Raw genomic sequence first — 23,253 nt, forward strand, 5'->3', positions numbered from 1 at the left:
CCCCCAACACGGGGAATCCCGAACACCGGGAATCCCGAACACCGGGAACCCCCAACACGGGAATCCCAAACACGGGAACCCCAAACACCGGGAATCCTGAACACCGGGAACCCCCAACACGGGAACCCCAAACACCGGGAATCCTGAACACCGGGAACCCCCAACACGGGAACCCCGAACACGGGAATCCCAAACACGGGAACCCCCAACACGGGAACCCCGAACACGGGAATCCCGAACACGGGGAAACCCGAACACCGGGAACCCCAACACGGGAATCCCCAACACGGGGAATCCCAGATCTAGGGAATCCCAAACCCAGGGAATCCCAAACCCAGGGAATCCCAAACCCAGGGGAATCCCAAACCCAGGGAATCCCAAACCCAGGGAATCCCAAACATAGGGAATCCCCATTCCTGGGAATCCCAAGCCCGGGGAATCCCAAGCCCAGGGAATCCCAAACCCAGGGAATCCCCATCCTGGGGAATCCCAAACTTAGGGAATCCAAAATCTAGGGAATCTCAAACCCAGGGAATCCTCATCTCTGGGAATCCCAAATCTAGGGAATCCCAAACCCAGAGAATCCCAAACCTAGGAAATCCCCATCCCTGGGAATCCCAAATCTAGGGAATCTCCATCCCTGGGAATCTCAAGCCCAGGGAATTTCCAATCTAGAGAATCTCCAGTCTAGGGAATCCCAAACCCAGGGAATCCCAGATCTAAGGAATCCCAAAGCCAGGGAATCCCCATCCTAGGGAATCCCAAACCCAGAGAATCCCAAATTCAGGGAATCCCAGATCCAGGGAATCCCAAACCCAGGGAATCCTCATCCCAGGGAATCCTGATTTTCTGCATTCAGCACTGTTGGGTCAAGTGTCCAACACACAAAGGGCTCCAGCCCACGGGTTTGGGATCCAGGGAAGGGCTGGAGCTGTGCCAGGGGAGCTTTGGGTTGGATTTCAGGAAAGGTTCCAGAGGTGCTGGCACTGCCCAGGCTCCCCAGGGAATGGGGACATTCCCAGAGCTCCAGGAATGTTTGGGAAAAGCTCTCAGGGATGCCCAGGGTGGGAATGTTGGGGGGTCTGTGCAGGGACAGGAGTTGGACTGAATGATCCCTGTGGATCTCTTCCAGCCCAGGATATTCTGTGACTCTGTAATTCCAATTTTTCAAGCACCTCATCCCCCCTGAGCTGTATTAAATCGCTCATGTGGGTTATGAGGGAGGCATTTGGGGGTTGCTGTTTTTCCCTGCCTGTTTCACACACTGAGTTTGGATTCCTGCAGCCTCAGAATTTGCTTTACCCCCCAGGCAGCTCCATAACTGCACCAGCCCCAGGGCTGGGATGGGTCACTGTCCCCATCATTGTTCTGCAGATTATGTGGATTTTTCCTTCTGATTTTTGCATTTCTGTTTGTCCTGGAGCCAGGCCAGGCTCAGAAAAGGAGCAGATGTGGGGCTGCATTTCCACATGGAACCAGTGGCAAACAGCCACAGGGCTGTGATCCCATGGGGGTGACAGGTGAGTGACACCCCTCATGTCCCTTCTCCCCACCTTTATCCCAGAGCAAATGGCACAGGAGCTGCCAGGACACAGCTCTGGCTGCAGAGGATTTGGTGTGACTGTCACAGCTCTGACATCCCCATTGCAAAGGAACTTGTCTTTGAGAGAAAAAAACCAACTCAAACCCCATCAGATCCTGCTGGGCACTGCTGGCAAGCCAGGATCAGCTCTGGAGGGGGTGGGAAGGGGCAGGTGAGCAGCAGAACCCCCACAGTGACAGGGTGAGGAGTTCCTCCTGTGCTCAGGGTGGATGGAGCAGGAGGGTGAAGGAGGAGATGCCCAGAGGTGTCCAACAGGATGCTGAGCACATCCCAAATGGGCTTTTGGGAACAGAAGAGGTGTTATGGGATTGATTCTCTGCTTATCTTTCTTCAAAATTCACCTTCAAGCCCCATCTAGGTGACCTTGCAGCATTTTGTGCTATTTTAGAGGGTTTTGTGATGCCAAACCCACAATGCTGATTTTTACACAACAGGGTTTGTTCAACACCTCACCCACAGCAAATCCTGTTCTGCCCCTTGGTATCCCTGAGGTTGGGGCTGGCCTGGCTGCTGGGAGGGATGGGATGGGATGGAATGGGATGGTTTTAACAGCTGGGATTTCTTCTAAAGGATCTCAGTGGCTCAGGAGGTGGCCCTGCCAGCTTTGGTGACACAGGAAAACATGGGAATGTCTGGTGCTACACCTGGGCCAGGTTGGGGAGGCACTTGGATACAGAGCTGGAATAAATAATGTCCATGTGAAGGAAATTTGTCTTTTGGTTTGATCAGATCCTGGTGAGGTTTTGCCTGAGGAACATTCCAGGAGCTCACACTGGGATCCTGCAGTGCTGGAGCACAGGGAGCTGGGCACACACAGAGTTTCTCAGAATCTTCACAGAGATTCTCAGAATCCCAGGATGGGTTGGGAGGGACCATTGAGTTCCAATGCCCCTGGAATTAACAGGGACACATTTGGCTTTTCCAGGGTTCTCCAAGCCCCATTCAACCTGACCTGGGGCACTGCCAGGGATCCAGGGGCAGCCACAGCAAATCTGGGCACCTGTGCCAGGGCCTGCCCACCCTCACAGCCAGGAATTCCCAATTCCTGGCCAGGCATGGGGGCTCCTCAGCTGTCCCTGCCTGCACCTGCACAGTTGGTGCTCCAAAACAATCTGGGGTTTGGGTTTGACCTCCTGGCACAGCAGGAAAATCCCCAAACAGAACTGATGGGAGGAAGATGAAAATCCTCATGGATTCCTGACATTGCCCAGCCAAATCTCTCTCCCACTTGGCTCCTGTGGAGCACAGTGCCCACACCCACCCCCTTCCCCAGGCATCTGGATCCCAGCAACAGCCCTGGTGACTCCCATCCCCCACCAGCCCAAAAGTTCTTTTGGGGTCCAGATGCTTTTCCCAAGAGCCCAGGGCCCTGCTGGCCCCAGCAGCATGCAGAGAACAAGAGCCACTTACCTCATTTGTGCTTCCCTGGGAGAGCATTGGCAAAAGGGAGACAAAGACAAAGAAACAGCTCTGTGTATCTCAGTGTCCATGGAGCTCATCCCTGGGGGCTCATCCCAAGCTCTTTCAGGACCCTCCCTGCTCATCCACCCCTCCTGCTCCTGCTCCCACTGCCAGGGCACAGAGCTGCTCAAGGTGGGCAGAGTCACCCAGCCCAGCATTTCCCCTCTGCCACAAATCCTCCCTGGCAGAACTTTCCCTCTGCTTGGAAAGCCACAGGGGCCTGTGGATGCCAGGAACAGCTCCAAGCACTTTACCCTCTTTATTTTCTCCCAGCTGGACATGTTGCAAGTGGGCAGCACCTCTGGCTTCTTGTGTCCTGTTCTTGCTGAACTCCCACTGCTTCTGCACTGGGATGGGCTCAAATATTCCAGCACATCCCAAAGGCTCCTGGGAATTGTCCCTGGGCAAAGAGCCACTGCAGGGGGCTGCACTGGGGGTGCTCAGGTGTTGGGGTCAGGGCAGCCAGGATGGACCCACCTGGGGCAGCTCTCAGCTGAGCAGCACCACTGCCCAGCTCTGAACAAAGGAACATCACCAAATGCTGCCTTTATGTCCCCCAGAGCTGCATGGTCAGCACAGGGGAGCAGGGAAATGTGCTTATTCTCCATGAAAACCTCCCCAGAGTGGGGTGGCTGCTGAGGGATGAGCTTGTGCAGCTCTGCTGTGGGAAGAGCAGGGGGCACTGCAGCCTCTCTGGGCACATGGATTGGACCCTGGGTGGGTGCAGGGCTCAGGGGGAGCCTCTGGGCTCGGCTGTCCCTTCCCTGCAGTGGGAAATCAGGGTCTGGTGATAAACAGGCAGAGCCAGGATCTGGCCTTGACCTCTGGCAGAGCTGGGAGAGCCAAAATCCTGCCCTGGAGCAGGGGAGAGTGATGGCTGCTCCTCTTTAACAGCCACAGCCAGGCACACACCAAACCCTCAGACCAGGATCCTCCCCAGGGGATCCCTGCCCCACAAATCACATCTGCTGAGGGGTAAAACAAGAACAAGGCAGAACAAAGGAGCTTGCTGGGAGTTTTCTCAGATTGTTTTCCACACAGGACAGGAACTGGAGGCTCAGGGACACAGCTCCAGCCTTGCTTACCCTCCTCAATACAACAAACTCCACAAACAATTCCTCTGCCCCTCCTCTCCCCATCTGTAAGTTCTAAGGAATGGATTAAAACTTCAATTAAAACTATAAAGGTGTCCCTGCAGTGATCACAGCACAAGCAGCTGCATCTAACCCTAAACCCCAAAAGCATCTCAATGGGGCATGAAAACCCCAAGTAAACTCAGTGCTTAAAAGAAAAAAAACACCAAGGGGGGGGGAATATGTTAACAACCCTAAACCCCAAAATTATCTCAAAGGGGCATAAAAAAAAAAAACAGCAAGGGGGAAAAAAGATGTTAACAGCTCTAAACCCCAAAAGCATCTCAAAGGGGCATGAAAACATGTTAACAACCCTACACCCCAAAACTATCTCAAAGGGGAATGAAAACCCCCAGGAAACTCAATGCTTAAAAAAAAAAAACAAACACCAAGAGGGGAAAAAAGATGTTAACGGCTCTAAACCCCAAAAGCATCTCAAAGGGACACAAAAACCTCCAGGAAACTCAGTACCTATAAAAACCACCAAGGGGGAAAAAAGATGTTAACAAGCCTAAACCCCAAAATCATCTCAAAGGGGCATGAAAACATATGTTAACAACCCTAAACCTCAAAATTATCTCAAAGGGGCACGAAAACCCCCAGGAATCTCAGTGCTTACAAACACTAGGGGGAAAAAAGATGTTAACAACCCTAAACCCCAAACTATCTTAAAGGGGCATGAAAAACCCCAGGAAACTCAGTGCTTATAAAAAACCACGAAAGGGGGGACAAAAGATGTTGACAACCCTACACCCCAAAAGCATCTCAAAGGGGAATGAAAACCTCCAGGAAACTCAATGCTTAAAAAAAACCAACAACACCAAAGGGGAAAAAAATATGTTAACAACCCAAACCCCAAAATTATCTCAAAGGGGCATGAAAACATATGTTAATAACCCTAAACCTCAAAATTATCTCAATGCTTAAAAAAAAAAAAAAAAAAAACACCAAGGGGGAAAATAATATGTTAACAGCTCTAAATCCCAAAAGCATCTCAAAGGGGCACAAAAAACCCCAGGAAACTCAATGCTTACAAAAAAAACAAAAACACCAAGGGGGGAAAAAAGATGTTAACAACCCTACACCCCAAACTATCTCAAAGGGGCACGAAAACCCCCAGTAAACTCAATGCTTATAAAAACCACCAAAGGGGGGGGAAAATAAGTTTTCACGCGCTGCTTCGAAACCAAAACCTCTTTATCCTACCTGATCCCACAAGGCTGCAGCCACTTGATCTATTACAGCTCCCAGTTCTCTGTACTCCCCAGAGTATCTGATATAAGCCCAGGTGCAGAGTGTGATCAGGGTCAAGCCCAGCACCATGTTGCACAGGCTGGCCACGATGTCCAAGCCCACGAAGCCGGTGACGCCGGCCAGCACGTAGGTGATGAAGATGACCACGAAGAGCGTGGCTGGAGTGCGGGCAGCATGGAAGATGTTCTTGCTGTCGTTGTGTTTGATGTACTGGATGTAGAGCTCATCAATCTCAGCCTCCAGCTGCTGCAGGTATTTCCTGCTGAACTCCTCCCCTCCCATCTTCTTGACGCCGCGGAAAAGCCGCACGGCCTCGTCGCGCAGCTCCGAGTGCTTGGATTGCAGGTCGCTGGGGGCTAGGAAGGGTTTGTCACCTCCACATACCTGGGGGGGGACAGGGGGAGATGGTGGAGGGGGATTGGTGAGGTGGGGGAATCAGCATTGGCACAGGGAGATCGCTGCTGGCACAGGGAAATCACTGCTGGCAATGGGAGATCATCACTGACACAGGGAAATCATCCCTGACATGGGGGAACCATCCCTGACATGGGAGATCACTCCTGAAAGGGCACTCCTGACACAGGGAAATCACTGTTGGCAATGGGAGATCATCACTGACATTGGGAGATCATCCCTGACACAGGAAGATCACTGCTGACACAGGGAAATCACTGCTGACACAGGGAAATCATCCCTGACAATGGGAGATCATCACTGACACAGGGAAATCACTTCTGACACAGGGAAATCACTGCTGACATGGGGGAACCATCCCTGACAATGGGGAAATCATTCGTGACATGGGGAAATCATCCCTGACAATGGGAGATCATCCCTGACAATGGGAGATCATCCTTGACATGGGAGATCATCCCTGACATGGGAGATCACTCCTGAAAGGGCACTCCTGACACAGGGAAATCACTGTTGGCAATGGGAGATCATCACTGACACTGGGAGATCATTCCTGACAATGGGAGATCATCCCTAACACAGGGAAATCACTGCTGACCTAGAGAAATCACTCCTGACATGGGGAAATTGCCCCTGACACAGGGAGATCATCCCTTACATGGGAGATCACTCCTGAAAGGGCACTCCTGACACAGGGAAATCACTGCTGACACAGGGAGATCATCCCTGACACTGGGAGATAACTCCTGACATTGGGAGATCACAGCTGACACAGGGAAACCATCCCTGACAATGGGGAAATCACTCTTGACAATGAGAGATCATCCCTGACATTGGGAGATCACTGCTGATACAGGAAAAACACTGCTGACATAGGGAAATCATCCCTGACACTGGGATATCACTACTGACACAGGGAAACTATCCCTGAAATGGGGAAATCACTCCTGACATGGGGAAATCATCCCTGACACTGGGAGATCAATCCTGAAAGGGCACTCCTGACACAGGGAGATAATCCCTGAAATGGCTCTGCTGACACAGGGAAATCACTCCTGACATAGGGAAATAACCCCTGAAATGTCACTCCCAAAACATCACTCCTGAAACAGGGAAATCACTCCTGAAATGTCACTCCTGACACAGGGCAATCATTCCTGAAACAGGGAACTCATCCCTGAAATGTCACTCCTGAAACAGTGATTTCCCTGTGTCAGGAATGACATTTCAGGGATGAGTTCCTTGAAACAGTGAAATCACTCCTGGCACAGGGAAATCATTCCTGAAATGTCACTCCTGAAAAAATGACATCACTCCTGATATGGCACTGCTAAAATGTCACTCCTGACATGGTGAAATCACTCCTGACACAAGGAAATCACTCTTGCAATGTCACTCCTGACACAGGAAAATCTGAAATTAGGGTTAGGGATTAGGGGTTAGGAAGGAATTCCTGGCTCTGAGAGTGAGCAGCCCCTGGCACACGGTACCCAGAGCAGCTGTGGCTGCCCCTGGATCCCTGGGAATGTCCAAGGCCAGGTTGGACAGGGCTTGGAGCAGCCTGGGACAGTGGAAGGTGTGCCTGCCATGGCAGGGGGTGGCACTGGATGGGATTTTTAAGTTCCTTCCAAACCAAACTATTCAGGAATTCCATTAATTAATTCATTAAAAGGGACCATGCTCAGCACCACCCACCTCTTCCATCCTCTTGCTGTAGGTGTCTTTGGCAGTGGCAACTGCTGCTAAATTGTTGGCTTCTGCTGTGGCCTGGAAGGGCAAAAGGGACACAAAATTCAGGTGCAGAAGGACAGGGTTAAGTTGTGCAAGTGGACAGGACATGTGTGTGGCACCCAGAATTAGCCAAGGGGCTCTCCCAGCCTCCAACCAATCCCAAATAAGCTCATCCCATATTTACACATCCAAAAGCTTGCATGAAGAGAGGATTCCTACAAGCCAGAGCTATGAAAACTTTGGCTTCAGCTGTGGGAACCAGCAAGGAAAGAGATAAAAGGCTCAGCCACAAGTAAACAGCTCCAGCTGCAACCCTCAGCAGCCAATTCCCATGTGTCACCTCCCTGTGTGTGTGGCCCCAAGGATGTCATTCACCTGCAGGGAATCCTTCCAGCTGAGCTGGCTGCTGCTGTGTGCAGCCAGCAATTCCCCACAGTCCATCCCAGCTGTGATTCCTCAGCTATGTCAGGCTCCTGATGCCAAATGCTCCCCAAAGTGCTGCTCCTTGGGTGGTTCCACTCAGGCATTTGGAATAAAGTCACACTGTGCTGGACACCTGCCAGTTCCTGGGAATTAATGGCAATTCCAGGGCAGGAATTCCCACAGCTCCCACTCACCTGCAGCATTGACTTGGGGTGTGGCAACTCCTCCCCTTGGTAGATCTTAATGTAGGCCTGGAAAAGAGCAGGGAAAAGGGAATTGTGTGGAATGCAGCACACAGGAGCAACACCAACCACCCCCACCCAGCTCCAGCCAGGATTTAGAAGCAGGGGAGGATGTTCCAGCACAAGATGGTTTTGGTCAGAAAATGCCACTCCTTGGGTGGCCTGGGTCAGTCACTGGAGGCTCCACTCACTGCCAGTGTCCCTCCCAAAGGATCTGCACCTACCTCTGTCCTTTCCCTGAAAGAGAAGGAGCCAAGGTAGCCCTGGAGAGTAGGTGGGGAGAATTACTCACCAATGTCTCTTATGGAAATGTCCCAGTAGCCATGACAACAAAAATAAGCTTTTTCCAAAGGCAATTGGAATCCAGCCCTCAGCTTTTCCCCCCTCAAGCACTCAATTCTCCAGGGAAGGAAAACAGCTCCTTCCACTTTTTGGGCTCACTGTGTGGTCAGATACATGACCATGAGGTGTTTGCCCTCTGCTGCAGTGAGTCAGGACTGTCAGTGCTGCCCCTTTAGCTACAGCACAATTCCTCAGAGGAATAAATCCACTTTTTCTTAAATAATTACCTTAAAATACTCCACAAGGCCTCGACAGGTGATGTGGTTTCCATTGATCTCTTTAACATCCAGGTTTTCAGGACTAAGAAGCCAAGGAATCAAAATCTTCAAGTTCTTGATGAACTCATCATCTATTTCTGGGGGAAAAAAAAAAAGTAAAAAGAGGCATCACAGAGTGCCAGAATAGTTTGGGTTGGAAGGGACATTAAATGCCCATCATGTTCCAGTCCCCTGCCATGGAAGGTTCTTCTCCCAGAGGGGGGGAGGAGCAGGATCCACAGGAATGGTCACACCCCAAGGCTGCCCAGAGCTCCAGAGGATTTGGACAAAGCTCTCAGGGGTGCACAAGGTGGGATTTCTGGTGTTTCCATGAAACTGGACTGTATAGGACTGAAGGCAGAAAAAACCAATGTAACAGGCAGGGATTTGGAAGGTACAGAGAGCAATGAAGATCCCCCACACTTCTTCCATCAGAGCACAGAAAGCTGAGTACAGCTCTGAGGCAACAAGAAAATTGTGCAAATTGTGTCAAGAAGCTGCTGACAGCTCCTGTCTGCACACAGCACTTGTTCCATACTCCTCAGCACCTGAGGTTAAGGGGGAGCTCCAGGGATCAGCTCAGTTTCCACCAGCCCATCTCCCTCCTGCTGCCTCTCTGTCCCTCCTGCTCAGTGTGGAGTTTGCCAGGAGAGCAAGTCTGAGCCAGACAAAACCAGGCAAAAACTCACATCTTTGCCTGCTCATTTATTTTAAGTAGTTAATGGTCCACTTTATTGCTAAGATTGCAGCAGCCTGGAACCAGCCATGCTGGTGAGGAGTTCACAACAACCACCTAAAAATATCCCCAGCACGTGGCTCCTTTCAGGGTGGAGAATCTCACCACAGCTCTTCTCTCCTTCTCCCTTTTCTTTTTTTTAACCTGCTGAACCAAGCCTGCCCTGCAGGGAAACCACCAATCAGATAAGTCAGGCAGATTAAATATCCCCTGGAAAGGTTTTCAAAGTGAAATAACATTCTGAGAGCTTGTGGAACCAGCCTTCCACCCACCACAAGCAGCAGCCTTGCAGCAACCTGTGCAGTTGAGGCACAGGAATTTACTGCAGGCTTAACACCACATCCATAAACATCCAGTCTCATCCCTGCCCTTCCCAGTTTTCCTATCAGTATCCTGGGTACTGCCAGCAGCTCTCAGCCTTGTCAGCCTCCCACACCTCTTCTCCCTCCACATGTCTGCTGCACTGGGAAGAAGTAGATGGAGGTGTGAACATCACTGGGAGGAGGATCCAACTCCTCTCCCAGAGGTTTTTTCATGGAAAATACTTATGGGAGTTTCAGAAACCAGAGCTTTGCCTTTGTACCTTTGAGTTTTCCATCAAAATTGGGGTTGGTGGCGACTTTGAGGCCAGGGTGAGGTAAGAGGAAGCAGGAGATTTTGGTGAAGCAGGAATGGATGTGCTTCCTGACATTCTGCAGCTCCTCATGCTGATTGCCTGACACCTGTGGAGACAATGAATCACAAAATATCCTGAGTTGGAGGTGCCCACAAAGATCATGGAGTCCAGATCCTGTTCCTGCACAGACACCCCAGCAATCCCACCCTGGGTATCCCTGGTGTCCAAACATTCCTGGAGCTCTGGCAGCCTTGGGAATGTCACCATTCTCTGGGGGAAGAACCTTTCCTGAAATCCCATGCCCTGCAGCATGTTATTATCATTTGGAAAATGCACATGTCCATGGATGACTGGAATACAAAAACATTTGGGATTTCCCACTGGGGCATTCCTTATCTCACATTTAATTAGGTCTCTCCACTACCCATGCATTTCCTGACTGATCCCAAGCAGCCTTTGCCCATCATTTTATTGTACAACTCCCTAATTACTGAAGCATCATTCTCAGCCTCTTGGGAATCTGCTGACTCCCACTGCTGTCCACTCTCCCAGGGTCCCAGGAAGCTGGGCTTGGGCAGAAACCTGAGCATGGCAAGGAAATTCACCCTCCCCAAATGCCTCCTCTGTGAATTTAATGCACTGAGTGTGGCCACAACCAGCTCAGCAGCTCACACCTGATATCCAGTGCTGAGGCCACCCAGCTGAACAGGAAAATCAGGGAATCCCAGAGTGGATTGGGTTGGAAAGGACCTTAAAACATCATCCAGTTCCACTCCCTGCCATGTGCAGGGACACTTTCACTGTTCTAGGTTGCTCCAGAACCAAGAGCAGGCAAAACATACCTTCAGCCTCTTCTCCAAAAATCTTGCACCACCATCAGATCCATAGGAAAATTCATAAGGGAAGCTCCAGTCACGAACAAGGAATATAAGGGACTGGAAAAAACCAACAGTGGTGTCAGTGACCTGCAGCCCAGAGCCCACAGTGGCAGCTGGGCACCTCTGCCCCCTCACCCTCATTTCACACCAAAACCTGGCTCTGAGTCTTCCCCCAGCTCCAGCAGCATCTCCCACATTTCCTGGTGGAAATAAGAGGACTCTGTGTGCAGGGACTGAGATCACTGTTCCATAAGGAAAAGAGGGAGCAGCTCCAAACTGCTGCACCAGTTTGAGTGCCAGGCTGGGAGAACAACATCAATCATCTAAACTGAACAAGAAAAGGGATTGTTGCTAACCAGGACAAAAGGCAGCAAGCTCCCTAATTCCAGCCACATTTAGTTCTATCCTATGGGAATTCTACAGGCTCATTTTTTCACTGGGCAGTCTTCCAGACAGACTTTTAATGAGAAGCAGATGCAGAGGAATGAGGGTGAATAAGAAATCATTGGCTTTTGTAATCTTTTTTGAGGCATTCAAAGTTCCTGGGCAATAAATAAATAAATACCAGAACGGTCAAGTTTGAATCTTTAAAAAAAAAAAAAAAGTTTTCAGGAAAAAATCAGATCTTTATTGCCTCATCTGTACAAGGCACCAACACCCCATGTAGGAAATAAAGGGTTTGGAGGGGGAAGTCCTGAATGCCAAAGCCCAGGAGGATCTGGCAGAGGTGCCAGGATTCCTCTCATGCACATGGATAAGCAGGTCAGCAAGTGGAACCCATTTCACTGGAATTTCCCTAAAATTTATTCATGTTTAGAACAACAATCTAATGGAGGGAGGGGAAATATTCCTGCTATTTCTCTTCTGTAAAACATCAGAAAAAGTTTAAAAAAAGGAGAGAACAGTGAGCTGGCCTTTCTGAACTGCAGGAGAAGCCCCAGTGGCTGCACCCAGTGAGCTGGTACAGGACATGCTGTTCTCAAACACCATGAGATGCTTTAGACACATGTCCATGTTTAGGACTTTTCCACAAAGTCATTGAATTGGGAATTATTTTTTTTTTTCTGAAGTAAAACTGTTCCAGACAGGCTGTGTTTACCATTGCCTTTGTGAGGCCCCACACTCAGGGCCAGCCTCTGGTGAGGGACACAAAGGGAAATGACAATTTTCCACTGCCAAGTCTCACTTCCCTTGCAGCAGGATCAATGTCACTGCACTTTATTCACCATCACACCTGGAGAATCCCAGGATGGTTTGGGTGGAAGGGACCTTAAATCCCACCCAGTGCCACCCCTGGCATGGCAGGGACACCTCCCACTGTCCCAGGGTGTTCCAAGGCCTGTCCAGCCAGGCAGCCACAGCTTCCCTGGGAAAACACTGCCAGGGCCTGCCCACCCTCATTTTTCCTGCTTTCTAATCAACCCTCTCACATTTAAAAACATGTTCAGCTCATGCTGGATGTGGCCAGATCATTCCTCACCTGGCCACAGCACCACTGACCCTTCTGCCACATCTGGCACACCCACAAGGGCTCCCAGCATAATTTGATAATTTTCCCCTGATCATTAATGAAGATGACATTGACTCAGAGAGAGCCTGGGGGAATCCCAAGGAAACACTTCTGAAGGATGAAGATTCCCTGGTACAATTAGTTCAGTGTGCTCTGGCATCTAGCAGTTAATGAGTTTTTAATCCATTAACAATGGATTAAACCAGACAATGCTGACTTCATTTGCTTTTAATCAGCATCCTGGAGAGATAAGGCTGACAGAAGGCAAGGGATCATGGTGAGAGTTACCTTTATCATCCCAACTCATGGTCCTCAAAAATAGATAATGGGATTGTTTGACAAGACTCACCATCCACAAACTGTGACTCGACAGCAATTACAGTGTTTGGGAAAATCTGAGTCTATTATCCTGCCCTAATGATTTAAGCATGTTTAACTTTCCCCTCACAGCCTGTTTTTCACTGATGGAGTAGGAAGTATCTCAGTTTCACTGCAATATTTGGCTACATTATCCCCACAGTTCTGAAATAAGGAGCAGGAATATTTATTTAATGTCTGGCTTTTTGCTGTACCATGTTACAACATTCTTCAAGCTTTTGCCTGCCATGTATTTTTACTATATACATTTGTAATTTTACCATTTATCAGCCTCCTGCCCATGGCAGAATCCAATATACCTTAAAAATCTCAATTTGTCCATTCTTAGCATTTTTTAACCTTTTAATTTTATTTCCATTTCCTGACCACAGACACCCTTAGTCCTTCCAGGACAACAATTCTCTTTTTATGTGGGAAAGCAAATATAAAATAGCTGTAACTCATTCCCCATTACTCTTTGGATTTTTACAGCATGCTTTGTTCTTTACTGGTTTTTACTTTAGGAAGTTCACAAACCCTCATCCAACCTAATCCAAACACTCCTGTGTCATTAAAAACAGAAACTACTGTGAATGCCCAATGCTCTCCTTTTTTTTTTAACACCAGCTTTTCCCAGGTTGGGGAGCAGAAGGATGAACAGATGTCCCTTGTTTGAAATTAAAACTCCACTTACAGTGAGTTTTCCCACAGCTCTGCTAATCCTTATCCTTTTATTTTGCCAGGAGCAGGTGAGTTCAAACCTCTCAGAACAAAGAGTGGGCAGAGCTCCTGAATTCAGAGAGTGACAAACCTGCTGCAAAACTAGCAGGACAGGGCAGAGCTCTTGGGCTGGGCAAAGGCTCAGAGAGGAAAGAAGGAGGGATTTGGATGTGTTTGGAAAGAAGGAGGCACAAAGTTCTTCCTTGGAGCAGCTGAGCCATCCCCAGGCAGCAAATTCATCCCTGTCAGTCCCACAAATCTGGGAATTTTGAGCTTTCTGTGCTGTCAGGCACTGACCCCCTGGAGAACACTGATTTTAACCTAAGTCTTCCAAATTTGAGTGATGAAGTTAAAATTACAGGTGTATAGTGAATACCATGTGATTTCACATGGTAAAAGGTTTTAAATTTGAGTTTTATATTATATAATACATATGGGACAAGATGGAGGATTTTGAATAGTGTCTCAGTGTTCATCTTCCTTCTTCAAAAGTTTCAAATAATAATTTCTAGTTAGTCAGTCACACGCTGAGAAGCACAAAAATTAATTATTAATTAAAAATATAATATATATATATTAATTCTCTATTAGACTATTTAGCTTTAAGAAACTTTATAGCAACTAACTCTTACTCCATTTTTCCTCATTTCCAGCAAGTAGCTAGAAGTGCTGCTAAACACTCTGTACTTTTTAATAAAATTTAATAAACAACCAAGCCTGAACACAAGAAAATCCATTTCCTTTGTGTATTTTTTAATCCTAGCTCTGAGTGAAAGCAAAAAAAATACTGAAACAAACCACTAATTAAGTGGTGCAAACTGCCAGCACTATTACACATGTCCTCCCTCCCATCCTGCAAACTGCAGTGACACCTCGTGGTGAAGCCAAAGGAGCTCTGGACTCACCTGGAAAGGCTTCTGGAATGTCTCCTCCATGGCCAGCCTGCCATATTCGGTGAAAAGCTGCAGGGAGAAGGGAAAAACAGGATGAGTTTGTCAGTGCAGGCACTGTGGGACACTGAGCTGTGCTGGCTGTGACAGGGACAGGACCCAGGGAATGGCAGGAGCTGAGCCAGGGAGGTTTGGGCTGGATTTTAGGAAAGGTTCTTCCCCCAGAGGGTGCCCAGGGAATGGTGACATTCCTGAGGCTGCCAGAGCTTCAGGAGATGCCCAGGGTGGGATTGTTGGGGGGTCTGTGCAGGGACAATTCACAATCCCTGTGGCTCCTGGAGGGAATTCTGTGATTCTCTGGAGCAGTAAGGGACATTTTAACTGGGGACCAGCAGCACCAGGTGCAGGGCTGGACACAAAGTGGCTCTGGGCTCCCACCCCAGAGGCACAGGGAGCTGCTATGGAACCACCACCCTGCTGAGCTCTCATGTCAGAGATCCCAGCCTGGAGCTTTTGGCTGCCAAATCTCTGCAAAATGGCTCAGATCAGCTGCTTGCTGCTGGTTTCATACCAAGCAGAAACTTCTCATGCTCCAGGGGGTTGCTGGAGCCCTGCTCCCTCTAAACACTCCAGGAAGGGGAGGAAATGAATTCAGAAAGAAGTACTTTCCCTGCAAACCCCTGCTGTGCAAAGACTCCAAAATCAGCCTAGCAGCAAGACTTGAAGACTCTGCAGTCTCTCTGCACTCTAATTTCTAACTGAAGGCACAATAATGTGTTTCACAGATGCCTAAAAATGGGTCAACTTGTTAAACAGTCATGGCTTAAAATCCAAACTGAAAGATCAGAGCTGCACTGAATAAATTCAGTGTTAAAGAAGTGTTATTGTTAATAATATTTATGGACTGAGATAATTCAGAAGTCTTCAAATGCTGATTTTTTTCAGCTGGACTTTTGCTTTTCTTTTCTTTCCTTAAGCTCTAGGAAAAACCTACCTAATTAAATCAACCAATCAATCAGCTGAACAGAAGAGAAAGCAGGAGGTAATTCTAGGAAATGGGCAGGACACCTGTGCCACAAAAATCCCATTAGCTGCTTGTCTCTAACAGGGCTGGAATCACCCTTAGAGTCACCTGTATTGAGCAGTACCAGATGGCAACATCCAGGCTGATAATTCACAATCACAGAATAAAATCATAGAATTCTGTGACAGAGGGTCACCTGTACTGAGCCAGTACCAGATGGCTGATAATTCACATATCCAGGCTGATAATTCACAATCACAGAATTAATCCTATGCCAGGGCCTCACAGGCAGAAATTCTTTCTCAACATTCCATCTCTGCCCTCCAGGAGTGGAATCCATTCCCCATGGTCCTGTCCCTTGTAAATAGCCATAATTAGGTAACCCCAAAACTTCTCTTACCTGCAAGTGCTGCAGATCATCCTCCTGCACATTCTGGGACAAGTTATAAACCTGCATTTAAATAAAAAACCAACTTCAGACCACTCAGAACAGCCTGGTCTTGGGGCTAACACATGGTTGGTGTGGCTAAAACCAACAACATCCCCATGGGGACACAGGTGAGATACCAGCTGGTGCTGGTAGAAATGGTAGGAAGGGAAGCCCTGGCAGGCTCTGCAGCTCCTGGGGACTCAACTCCTCCAGCCCAGAGGTTTCTTACCTGGATGGAGCTGATCATGGTGCTGAGGGCAAACACGGTGGCTGAGTCCCTCAGGGTGGACTGGCTGTCAAAGGTGCCCTGTGTGTCCATCAGCAGCACTGCAACCTGTGAGGCACAAAACTCCTGTCAGAACTGACACCCAGGCAAAGCCACCCTCGTGTGCCACAGGGGAATGACAGCTGAGTTACTGTGCTGGGCTCTCACTGCTTCTGCCTCAGCCTCTTCATTCATGGGGGACAAAGGAAAAGCTCATCCCCAGCCACTGATGACAGCAGGGTGACTCCAGCAGGGAGCAAAATTAATGTTCTGTGAGGGAACTGCTCTGCTCCTCAGACAGCTGCTGACAGTGCAGAGGAGGCTCTGCCTGAGTCTGCACCAAAAACCAAACACAAATTGCACCTCCCAAACCCAAACACACTCAGCCAGCATTAGGAATCACACCCTGAATGACTCAGTGTCACTTGGGTGCCATGCTCTGCATTGAAGTGCAGATAAATACAAAAATTCCTGGCTATCAACTGAATTTGCAGGATGCTCCAAATCCACTGTGACAACTCCGAATGAAGAAACTTCACTTTACAACTTCTACTCTGGAAAAGAGAAGTACTTTGCAAGGGCATGAGATTCAAGATTTCTGGGAATAGTACAGAAATAAACTCTGGGATGCCCAGGGTTGAGGGACACTTAGAGAACAGATCAGGGACACTTGGATATCACCTCACTTTGTTAAACCCATCCATGCTAAAACAGAGACGTGGTATTGAAAACCTTCCCTAAACTTACACAGCCACCCAAAACAAGGCAGGAGAGTCTCAAAAGCTGGAAGAGGAAAATGAGGTGACAGTAACAGACACACACACACCTTGGTGCCATCAGGTTTGTCCACCAGGAAAACCTCACTCCAGATCTGAATGCCAGTCGTCTCCCGCTCGGAGCCACCCCTCCAGGAGAAACCAGTCAGGGGCTCGTTGTAGTCCCCAACCCAGTCCACTGCTTCCTGCAGGGAGGAACAGGAGGAGGTGACAAAAAGGGTAAGAGGTTAAGAACTCCATAAGGGAGGTTTTTCCTTCCTTTTACTGTTAAGGTATCTGAAATCCTGGGGTCAGTTTTGGGCTCCTCACAAGACACCGAGGGGCTGGAGCATGTCCAGAGAAGGGAATGGAGCTGGGGAAGGGGATGGAGCAGCAGGAAAGGATGAGGGAGCTGGGAAAGGGGCTCAGCCTGGAGAAAAGGAGGCTCAGGGGGTCCCTGTGGCTCTGCACAACTCCCTGACAGGAGGGGGCAGCCTCCCAGGCTGCTCCCAGGGAATAAGCAGCAGAAAAAGAGGAAACAACCTGAAGTTACACCAGTGACTGTTTGGGTTGGTATTAGGAAATTTTTTTTCACTGGAAGGGTGGTCACACATTAAACAGGCTGCCCTGGGCAGTGGTGGAGTCTCCATCCATGGAAGTGTTCAAAAGACACAGATGTGACACCTGAGGATATGGTTTAGTAGTGAATAAGGTCATGCTGGGTTAGCAGCTGGATACAATGATCTTAGAGGGATTTTCCAGCCTAAATGATTCTGTGATTCAGGGCAGCAGATGTGAACATGCTTGCTCCAAAGTCAAGTGTCAACGAGAAACTTCTGCCTGGGGAAGGATCTGCTCTGTTTTATTTTGTGAAGCTCACAGACATGAGAGGCTTGAGATTCCTAAAGCACCAGCTCATCCCTGACAGCACATGGGAGCAAGGAGGAACAGCAGGTCCTGGGAAGGGCCCCCTGAGCTGCACCTTACCTTATTGTACATGTAGCGCAGCATGAAGTCCATCAGGAATGATTTTCCTTTCCTAAAAGCTCCAGCCACAGACACAGCCACAACCTCCTTGTCTCTGACAGCCTCGGAGAGGAGGATGCGGTTCAGGGCGGCCTCGTCCAGCTCAAAGGAGTGATCATCTTTGACTATGAGCACCTGCACTGGCCCTGCCTTCCTCACAGATTCCTCCTCCTCTGAGCTCCACTCGTAGGCCTTGTCTGCAAAACTACCTGTGGAAGAAGAGAAATGAGAGGGTGTGTGGGGTTGATGTGGCCAGAAATGTGAATTCTGTCCCATCTGCTGACCCGGCTGGGGCAGTGCCCCTGATCTCCTGGCACACATTCTCTGCTCATGGGCCATCTTTAAACCAGCTGGGCAACCATCTTTATCTTCCCACAGCCCATCCTCCCTCCAGCAGATATCTCCTGTTCATGGCCACTGAGTCCCAGGGCATGGCTGAGAAAATTCCATCATCCCACTGGGAGATGCTCCAGCCAGGGCAGGAGCCAAGCCTTTCCTACCCAGAGAAAAACTGACATTTGGGACACCAAGGCACCTTCTTTCCACTGGATTCCAGAGGAAAACCAGAGCCTTGCACATCATCCCTGGAGCTTCAGAGGAAACTGCCCCTTCTCCAGGAGCACTGCTCCAGCTGAGCCACATCTGCCCCTGCAGGAGGATGCAGCACCATGGAATGGGACTGTGCCACCACCCTGACTGACTGACTGTGCCAGCTTGGATTCTGACTCTGGCAGGGCTGGGATTGTTCTGTGTAATACTGCATTGCTAGTTTAATTTTCCTAGTAAAGAACTGTTATTCCTAATTCCCCTACCTTTGCCTGAGAGCCCCTTAATTTCAAAACTATAATAATTTTTTGGGAGGGGGTTTACATTCTCCCTTTCAAAGAGAAGCTCCTGCCTTTATTGGCTAATACCTGTCCTTCACACCAGGACAGAGGGGTTTTGTGCAGTGAGGAGTCAGCAACAGCAGGGCTGGACAGAGTGATGAGAGATGCAAACACCCAAATATCCATCCCAGAACAGCATCATCCAGAGCAGAGCTGCTGCACCTGGCCTCAGACACCCCAATGGAGACTCCATGGGGTCATCTCACCCCATGCTCCACACAGGGACAGCATTCCCTGCTGGAATCTCCCATGGCAAAACATCTGTTAGATTTTATCACATGGACAACAGATCCCTGCAACTTCTTACATAAACAGTGCCAGCCATCAACCTCCCTTAGCCCTTTCTCAGCTAGAAAAGCAAAGTCCAAGCTTCTCACCATCCCTTCTACCACATTATCCAGGGATCTGCTCTCCTCTGGACACTCCCCTCAGGTTGGCTCAAAAATGGGAGCAGCTCTCCAGCTGAGGTGTCCAAGGATCTCACATCTCATCAAAGGATGCTGCCTTTGTGTATCCTGTGCCACTGCTGTTCCTGTAGCAACACATTCCTGCTCCATCTGCAGCCTGAGCTGATGCTCCAAGTGCAATCTGCTGTTCCTGCCATCAGCCTCATCATCAGCATCCCCCAGGACACTCCCAGCAGGAATCAGGCCATGCAGACACAAGCCCATCCTGATAAAAGCCACTTCTCTGCTCCCAAGTGGGAACACACACAAAGCACAAGCCTTGCCCACTTTCCCACTTGGAAATGGCCAAGTTCCCTGTGGAGCAGCTGAGGGATCACACAGGAGGGTTTCACAGGACCTGGATGCATTTTAGGAGCTGCAGCCCTGGGATTTGCAATGAGCAGGCTGGCTCCAGTAGTTTTCCTGGTGTTTCCAAACTTTCCAGCCCAGGGAAGAGATGCTGAGGGTGGTTCATGTGCCAGCCAGCTCACCTACAGCCACTGACACCTCCTTGCCAGCAGGGAAAGGAGAGTGAGATGGAAAGTTCCCCCCACATTCCAACAAAAACTTCCCAGTTTGCTGGCTGGAACTTTCCCAAGTTTTGCCTCAAGCTAAACCTCAGTCTCTGTTTCAGCCCCTGACCTTGGGGACCCACTTTTGAGCTGTTTCAAAGCACAAGCACTGTGTGTGCACATGCTAAAAGAGAAGGTATAAATATCAAGAGGAATAGGATTTGTCCATTCTGGGCCTCTCTCTAAAGAAGCCTCCAGCAGTAACTCCATATTTTAAATAACAGCAGCACTTTTGTGATTTCCTAAGATCCCACAAGGAAGTACAGGGATCATTAAGCCTGGTTGCCAGGGGATTTCTGGTGGCTCTTGGACATATACTATGAGCTTTCTTTGCTCACAGCTGAAAGACAAAGATCTTTTCTTTTCATTGCTTGGAGGTTTTTTAGCTAAACAAAAGTCCCAAATGCTGTGAAAAGTGAGATTCTCCACCAGACTGCAGCACTAAAATACCCTTTGAGCACCAGCCCTTGCCCCATGTCACTGCTTAGAGGCCTCTAGAAAAAAAAATAAAATCCTTCCCACTTCAAATCCATGAGTCAGCATGCAGGCTCACATTGCCAAATGAAGGTGAATGAAACACCTTTTCCAGCATTGAGGCATTCCCAAGGTAGGGACAGCCAGGTGCCAAAGGGCCACAGGCCCATGTGCTCTGTGTGAGCTGCAAGGGCCATAAAAAGGATAGCTGGTGCTTCCCAAAGCCCTGCTCAGCTCACAAAGTCCTATTTTTATTTTCTTCTTCCAGCTGCACAGAAAGGACAGTGGAGAGATCCTTGGATAGGATGTGACTCATGGTGGGGGCAGGAAAAGATTTGTAAATCAAATTAAACTTCAATATTTCTAACTCAGCCATCAGGGTGCAAGAGCTGAGCCACCTTCCCAGAGCAGACAAATCTCACCTCCAGGCCCAGACACAGAGGGAAGTGGGACCAGAACTTTGCCTGGAGCCCCTCTGCTCTGGAGCCAGGCTGGGAGAGCTGGGAATGTTCATCTGGAGAAGAAAAGCATCCAGGGAACTTCAGAGCCCCTTTCAGGCCCTAAAGGGGCTCCAGGAGAGCTGGAGAGGGACTGGGGACAAGGGATGGAGGGACAGGACACAGGGAATGGGACACTGCCAGGGGGCAGGGATGGGTGGGATATTGGGAACTGGGAATTCCTGGCTCTGAGGGTGGTGAGGTTCTGGCACAGGTTTCCCAAAAAATCTGTGGCTGCCCCTGGATCTCTGGCAGTGTCCAAGGCCAGGTCAAACAGGGCTTGGAGCACTCTGGGACAGTGGAAGGTGTCCCTGCCCACAGCAGGGGTGGGACTGGATGATCTTTAAGGTCCCTTCCAACTCAAACCATTCTGGAATTGCTTAATTTATGTTTTTACTCATCCTGCACCAAGTGGGTACCAAGATGGGCACAGATCCTTGGATGGCCCTGGCTCAGAGAACTGAAGGGACCTCCCAGTGCTGGGACAGGGGCTGAGGAGAGTCCCCTGCCATCCCCTGCCACAGGGACACCTGCTGCCAGATCCCCTCTCCTGGTGCCTGCATGGCATCTTCCACATCTTCTTCTCCCTCTGCTCTTTCCAGCAGCTGAACCAAGAACCAGTGAAGAGGAACAGGGATTGTTTTGTCCTGTCAAATCATCAGAATTTGAAGGAGAGTAATTTTTTAAAGCAGATATTAACAGATTTTGGGAGAATATCTCCAGACACAGAAGTGGCCATGGTGTCCTAGGGGACATCCTTGTTTCCATCACCTGAACACAAGGAAACCCAGGCTGTTTGCACACCACAGAGCATTATGAGCAGGATATGTTGATCTCCCAGTTCCCTGGAGACAGCAGGAATGAGGGATTATATTAAGCAGGTCTCAGAATTAATTTCATCCCTATCTCTGCCTCTTTCACATAGGCCATCTGCAGACAAAACTATCCTTTTCATATTTATATTCCTATTTCCATGTGATGAAACTTTCAGGTTCTGTTTACTAGATTATCTGCCACACAGCAGAGCCAGGGATTATTTATAAAATGACTGCACACTACTGGAAATCAATGTTTTTAACTGATCTTTCTAGTCATAAATGAGTTCTTTTTCTTGAAGGAAGCTACACCTGGCAGAGGCAAAAACTCAACCAGCCAAAAAGGGAAGGAAGGGGAGCTCAGCCTTGCTAAACACACTCTTGTTTTCACTCCTTTCCTGAGCTGACTCCTCCTTTTCTCAGCTCTCTCTGGCGCCCTGCAATTACGTCAATTCTCCAGCTGCTCATTCAGAAATTGTCAGGATCCAGCTCCTTTTCCCCATTTCATAACAGCTCATTCCCGTGGCTCATGGAAGCCACCTCTCTTTTCCAGATGGCAATTCCAAGTGGGAAGGGCAAGCAGAGCAGGATTTGTGTTTGTACTCACTGGGCTGTCAGACAGCATAAAAAAAGCAAAGAATTCTTTAACTGGGCTAAGACTTGCTTTTGACTAAATTAATTAAATTGAAACAGCATATTTCACATTGTGCCTGTCTGTAGACTGAGAGACACGTCTAATGTAATTTACTTAATTTATTCTTCTCTAGGAGTTAATGACATGCCACTAATGATGCAATGTTTGGTGAGTGCTTGCTGAGGCCTGTTCTGCCTTAGCCATGGAAGAACAGGTCACAGAAATGCTGACTGCTTCCCAGAGTCCCACTGAGCAATCAGCCTTGTCCTCAAGTGAGCCTGCACAATAAATACATTTCATTCCAGAGAATGAAACACAGCCACATCCCATCATCTGTGCAAACACTGCCTGAGCAGAGGCTGAGGAAGCCAATTTGCCAGCCCTGCTCTCAGGCTCTCTCACATCCCAGCTCAGCTCTCCAGGCACTGCCTCTGGAAAGCAGGGGCTCCAATTCCCTGCTGAAATCACAGTCCCAGAATAGTTTGGGTTAGAAGGGACCTTAAAAATCATCTTATTCCACCTCCTGCCATGAGCAGAGACACCTTCCATTATCCCAGGCTGCTCCAAGCCCTGTCCTTGGGCACTGCCAGGGATCCAGGGGCAGCCACAGTTGCTCTGGGCACCTGTGCCAGGGCCTCACCACCCTCACAGAGAAGAATTTTTTCCTCATATCTCATCTCATCTCTCATTTCTTAGTTTAAATCCATTTCCCCTCATTCTATCACTATCTACCCATGTACAAAGTCACTCTTTTTTTAAAAGCCACTTCCAAGTACTGGAAAGCCACAACAAGGTCTCCCTGGAGCTTTTCCTTCTCCAGGCAAAACAAACCCAGCTCAGATGTCCCACACACAAGAACAC

The 23,253-nt window shown here is 49.0% G+C and overlaps 1 protein-coding gene and 1 long non-coding RNA gene across 2 annotated transcripts in view; both read right to left on the reverse strand.

Annotated features, from left to right (window-relative positions):
• Window positions 1-23,253, reverse strand: part of ATL1 (atlastin GTPase 1) — a 32,943-nt gene that overhangs the window by 3,032 nt on the left and 6,658 nt on the right. The window contains exons 2-12 of the mRNA XM_079307860.1: window positions 18,029-18,276; window positions 17,113-17,247; window positions 16,251-16,355; window positions 15,992-16,042; window positions 14,583-14,639; window positions 11,055-11,147; window positions 10,180-10,318; window positions 8,831-8,958; window positions 8,214-8,270; window positions 7,561-7,632; window positions 5,404-5,835 (exon numbers count right to left, since the gene is read on the reverse strand). Coding sequence (XP_079163986.1) covers window positions 5,404-5,835; window positions 7,561-7,632; window positions 8,214-8,270; window positions 8,831-8,958; window positions 10,180-10,318; window positions 11,055-11,147; window positions 14,583-14,639; window positions 15,992-16,042; window positions 16,251-16,355; window positions 17,113-17,247; window positions 18,029-18,276 — 1,517 coding nt within the window. The remainder of the gene's footprint in view (window positions 1-5,403; window positions 5,836-7,560; window positions 7,633-8,213; window positions 8,271-8,830; window positions 8,959-10,179; window positions 10,319-11,054; window positions 11,148-14,582; window positions 14,640-15,991; window positions 16,043-16,250; window positions 16,356-17,112; window positions 17,248-18,028; window positions 18,277-23,253) is intronic.
• On the reverse strand, window positions 4,071-5,327 carry LOC306803795. Its single transcript, XR_013774704.1, has 2 exons — window positions 5,273-5,327; window positions 4,071-4,292 (listed from the first exon to the last, which is right to left on the reverse strand). It is a non-coding gene; the product is annotated as an uncharacterized lncRNA (long non-coding RNA).

Source organism: Erithacus rubecula (assembly GCF_903797595.1).
Source record: "Erithacus rubecula genome assembly, chromosome: 6".
Taxonomy (NCBI): Eukaryota; Metazoa; Chordata; class Aves; order Passeriformes; family Muscicapidae; genus Erithacus; species Erithacus rubecula.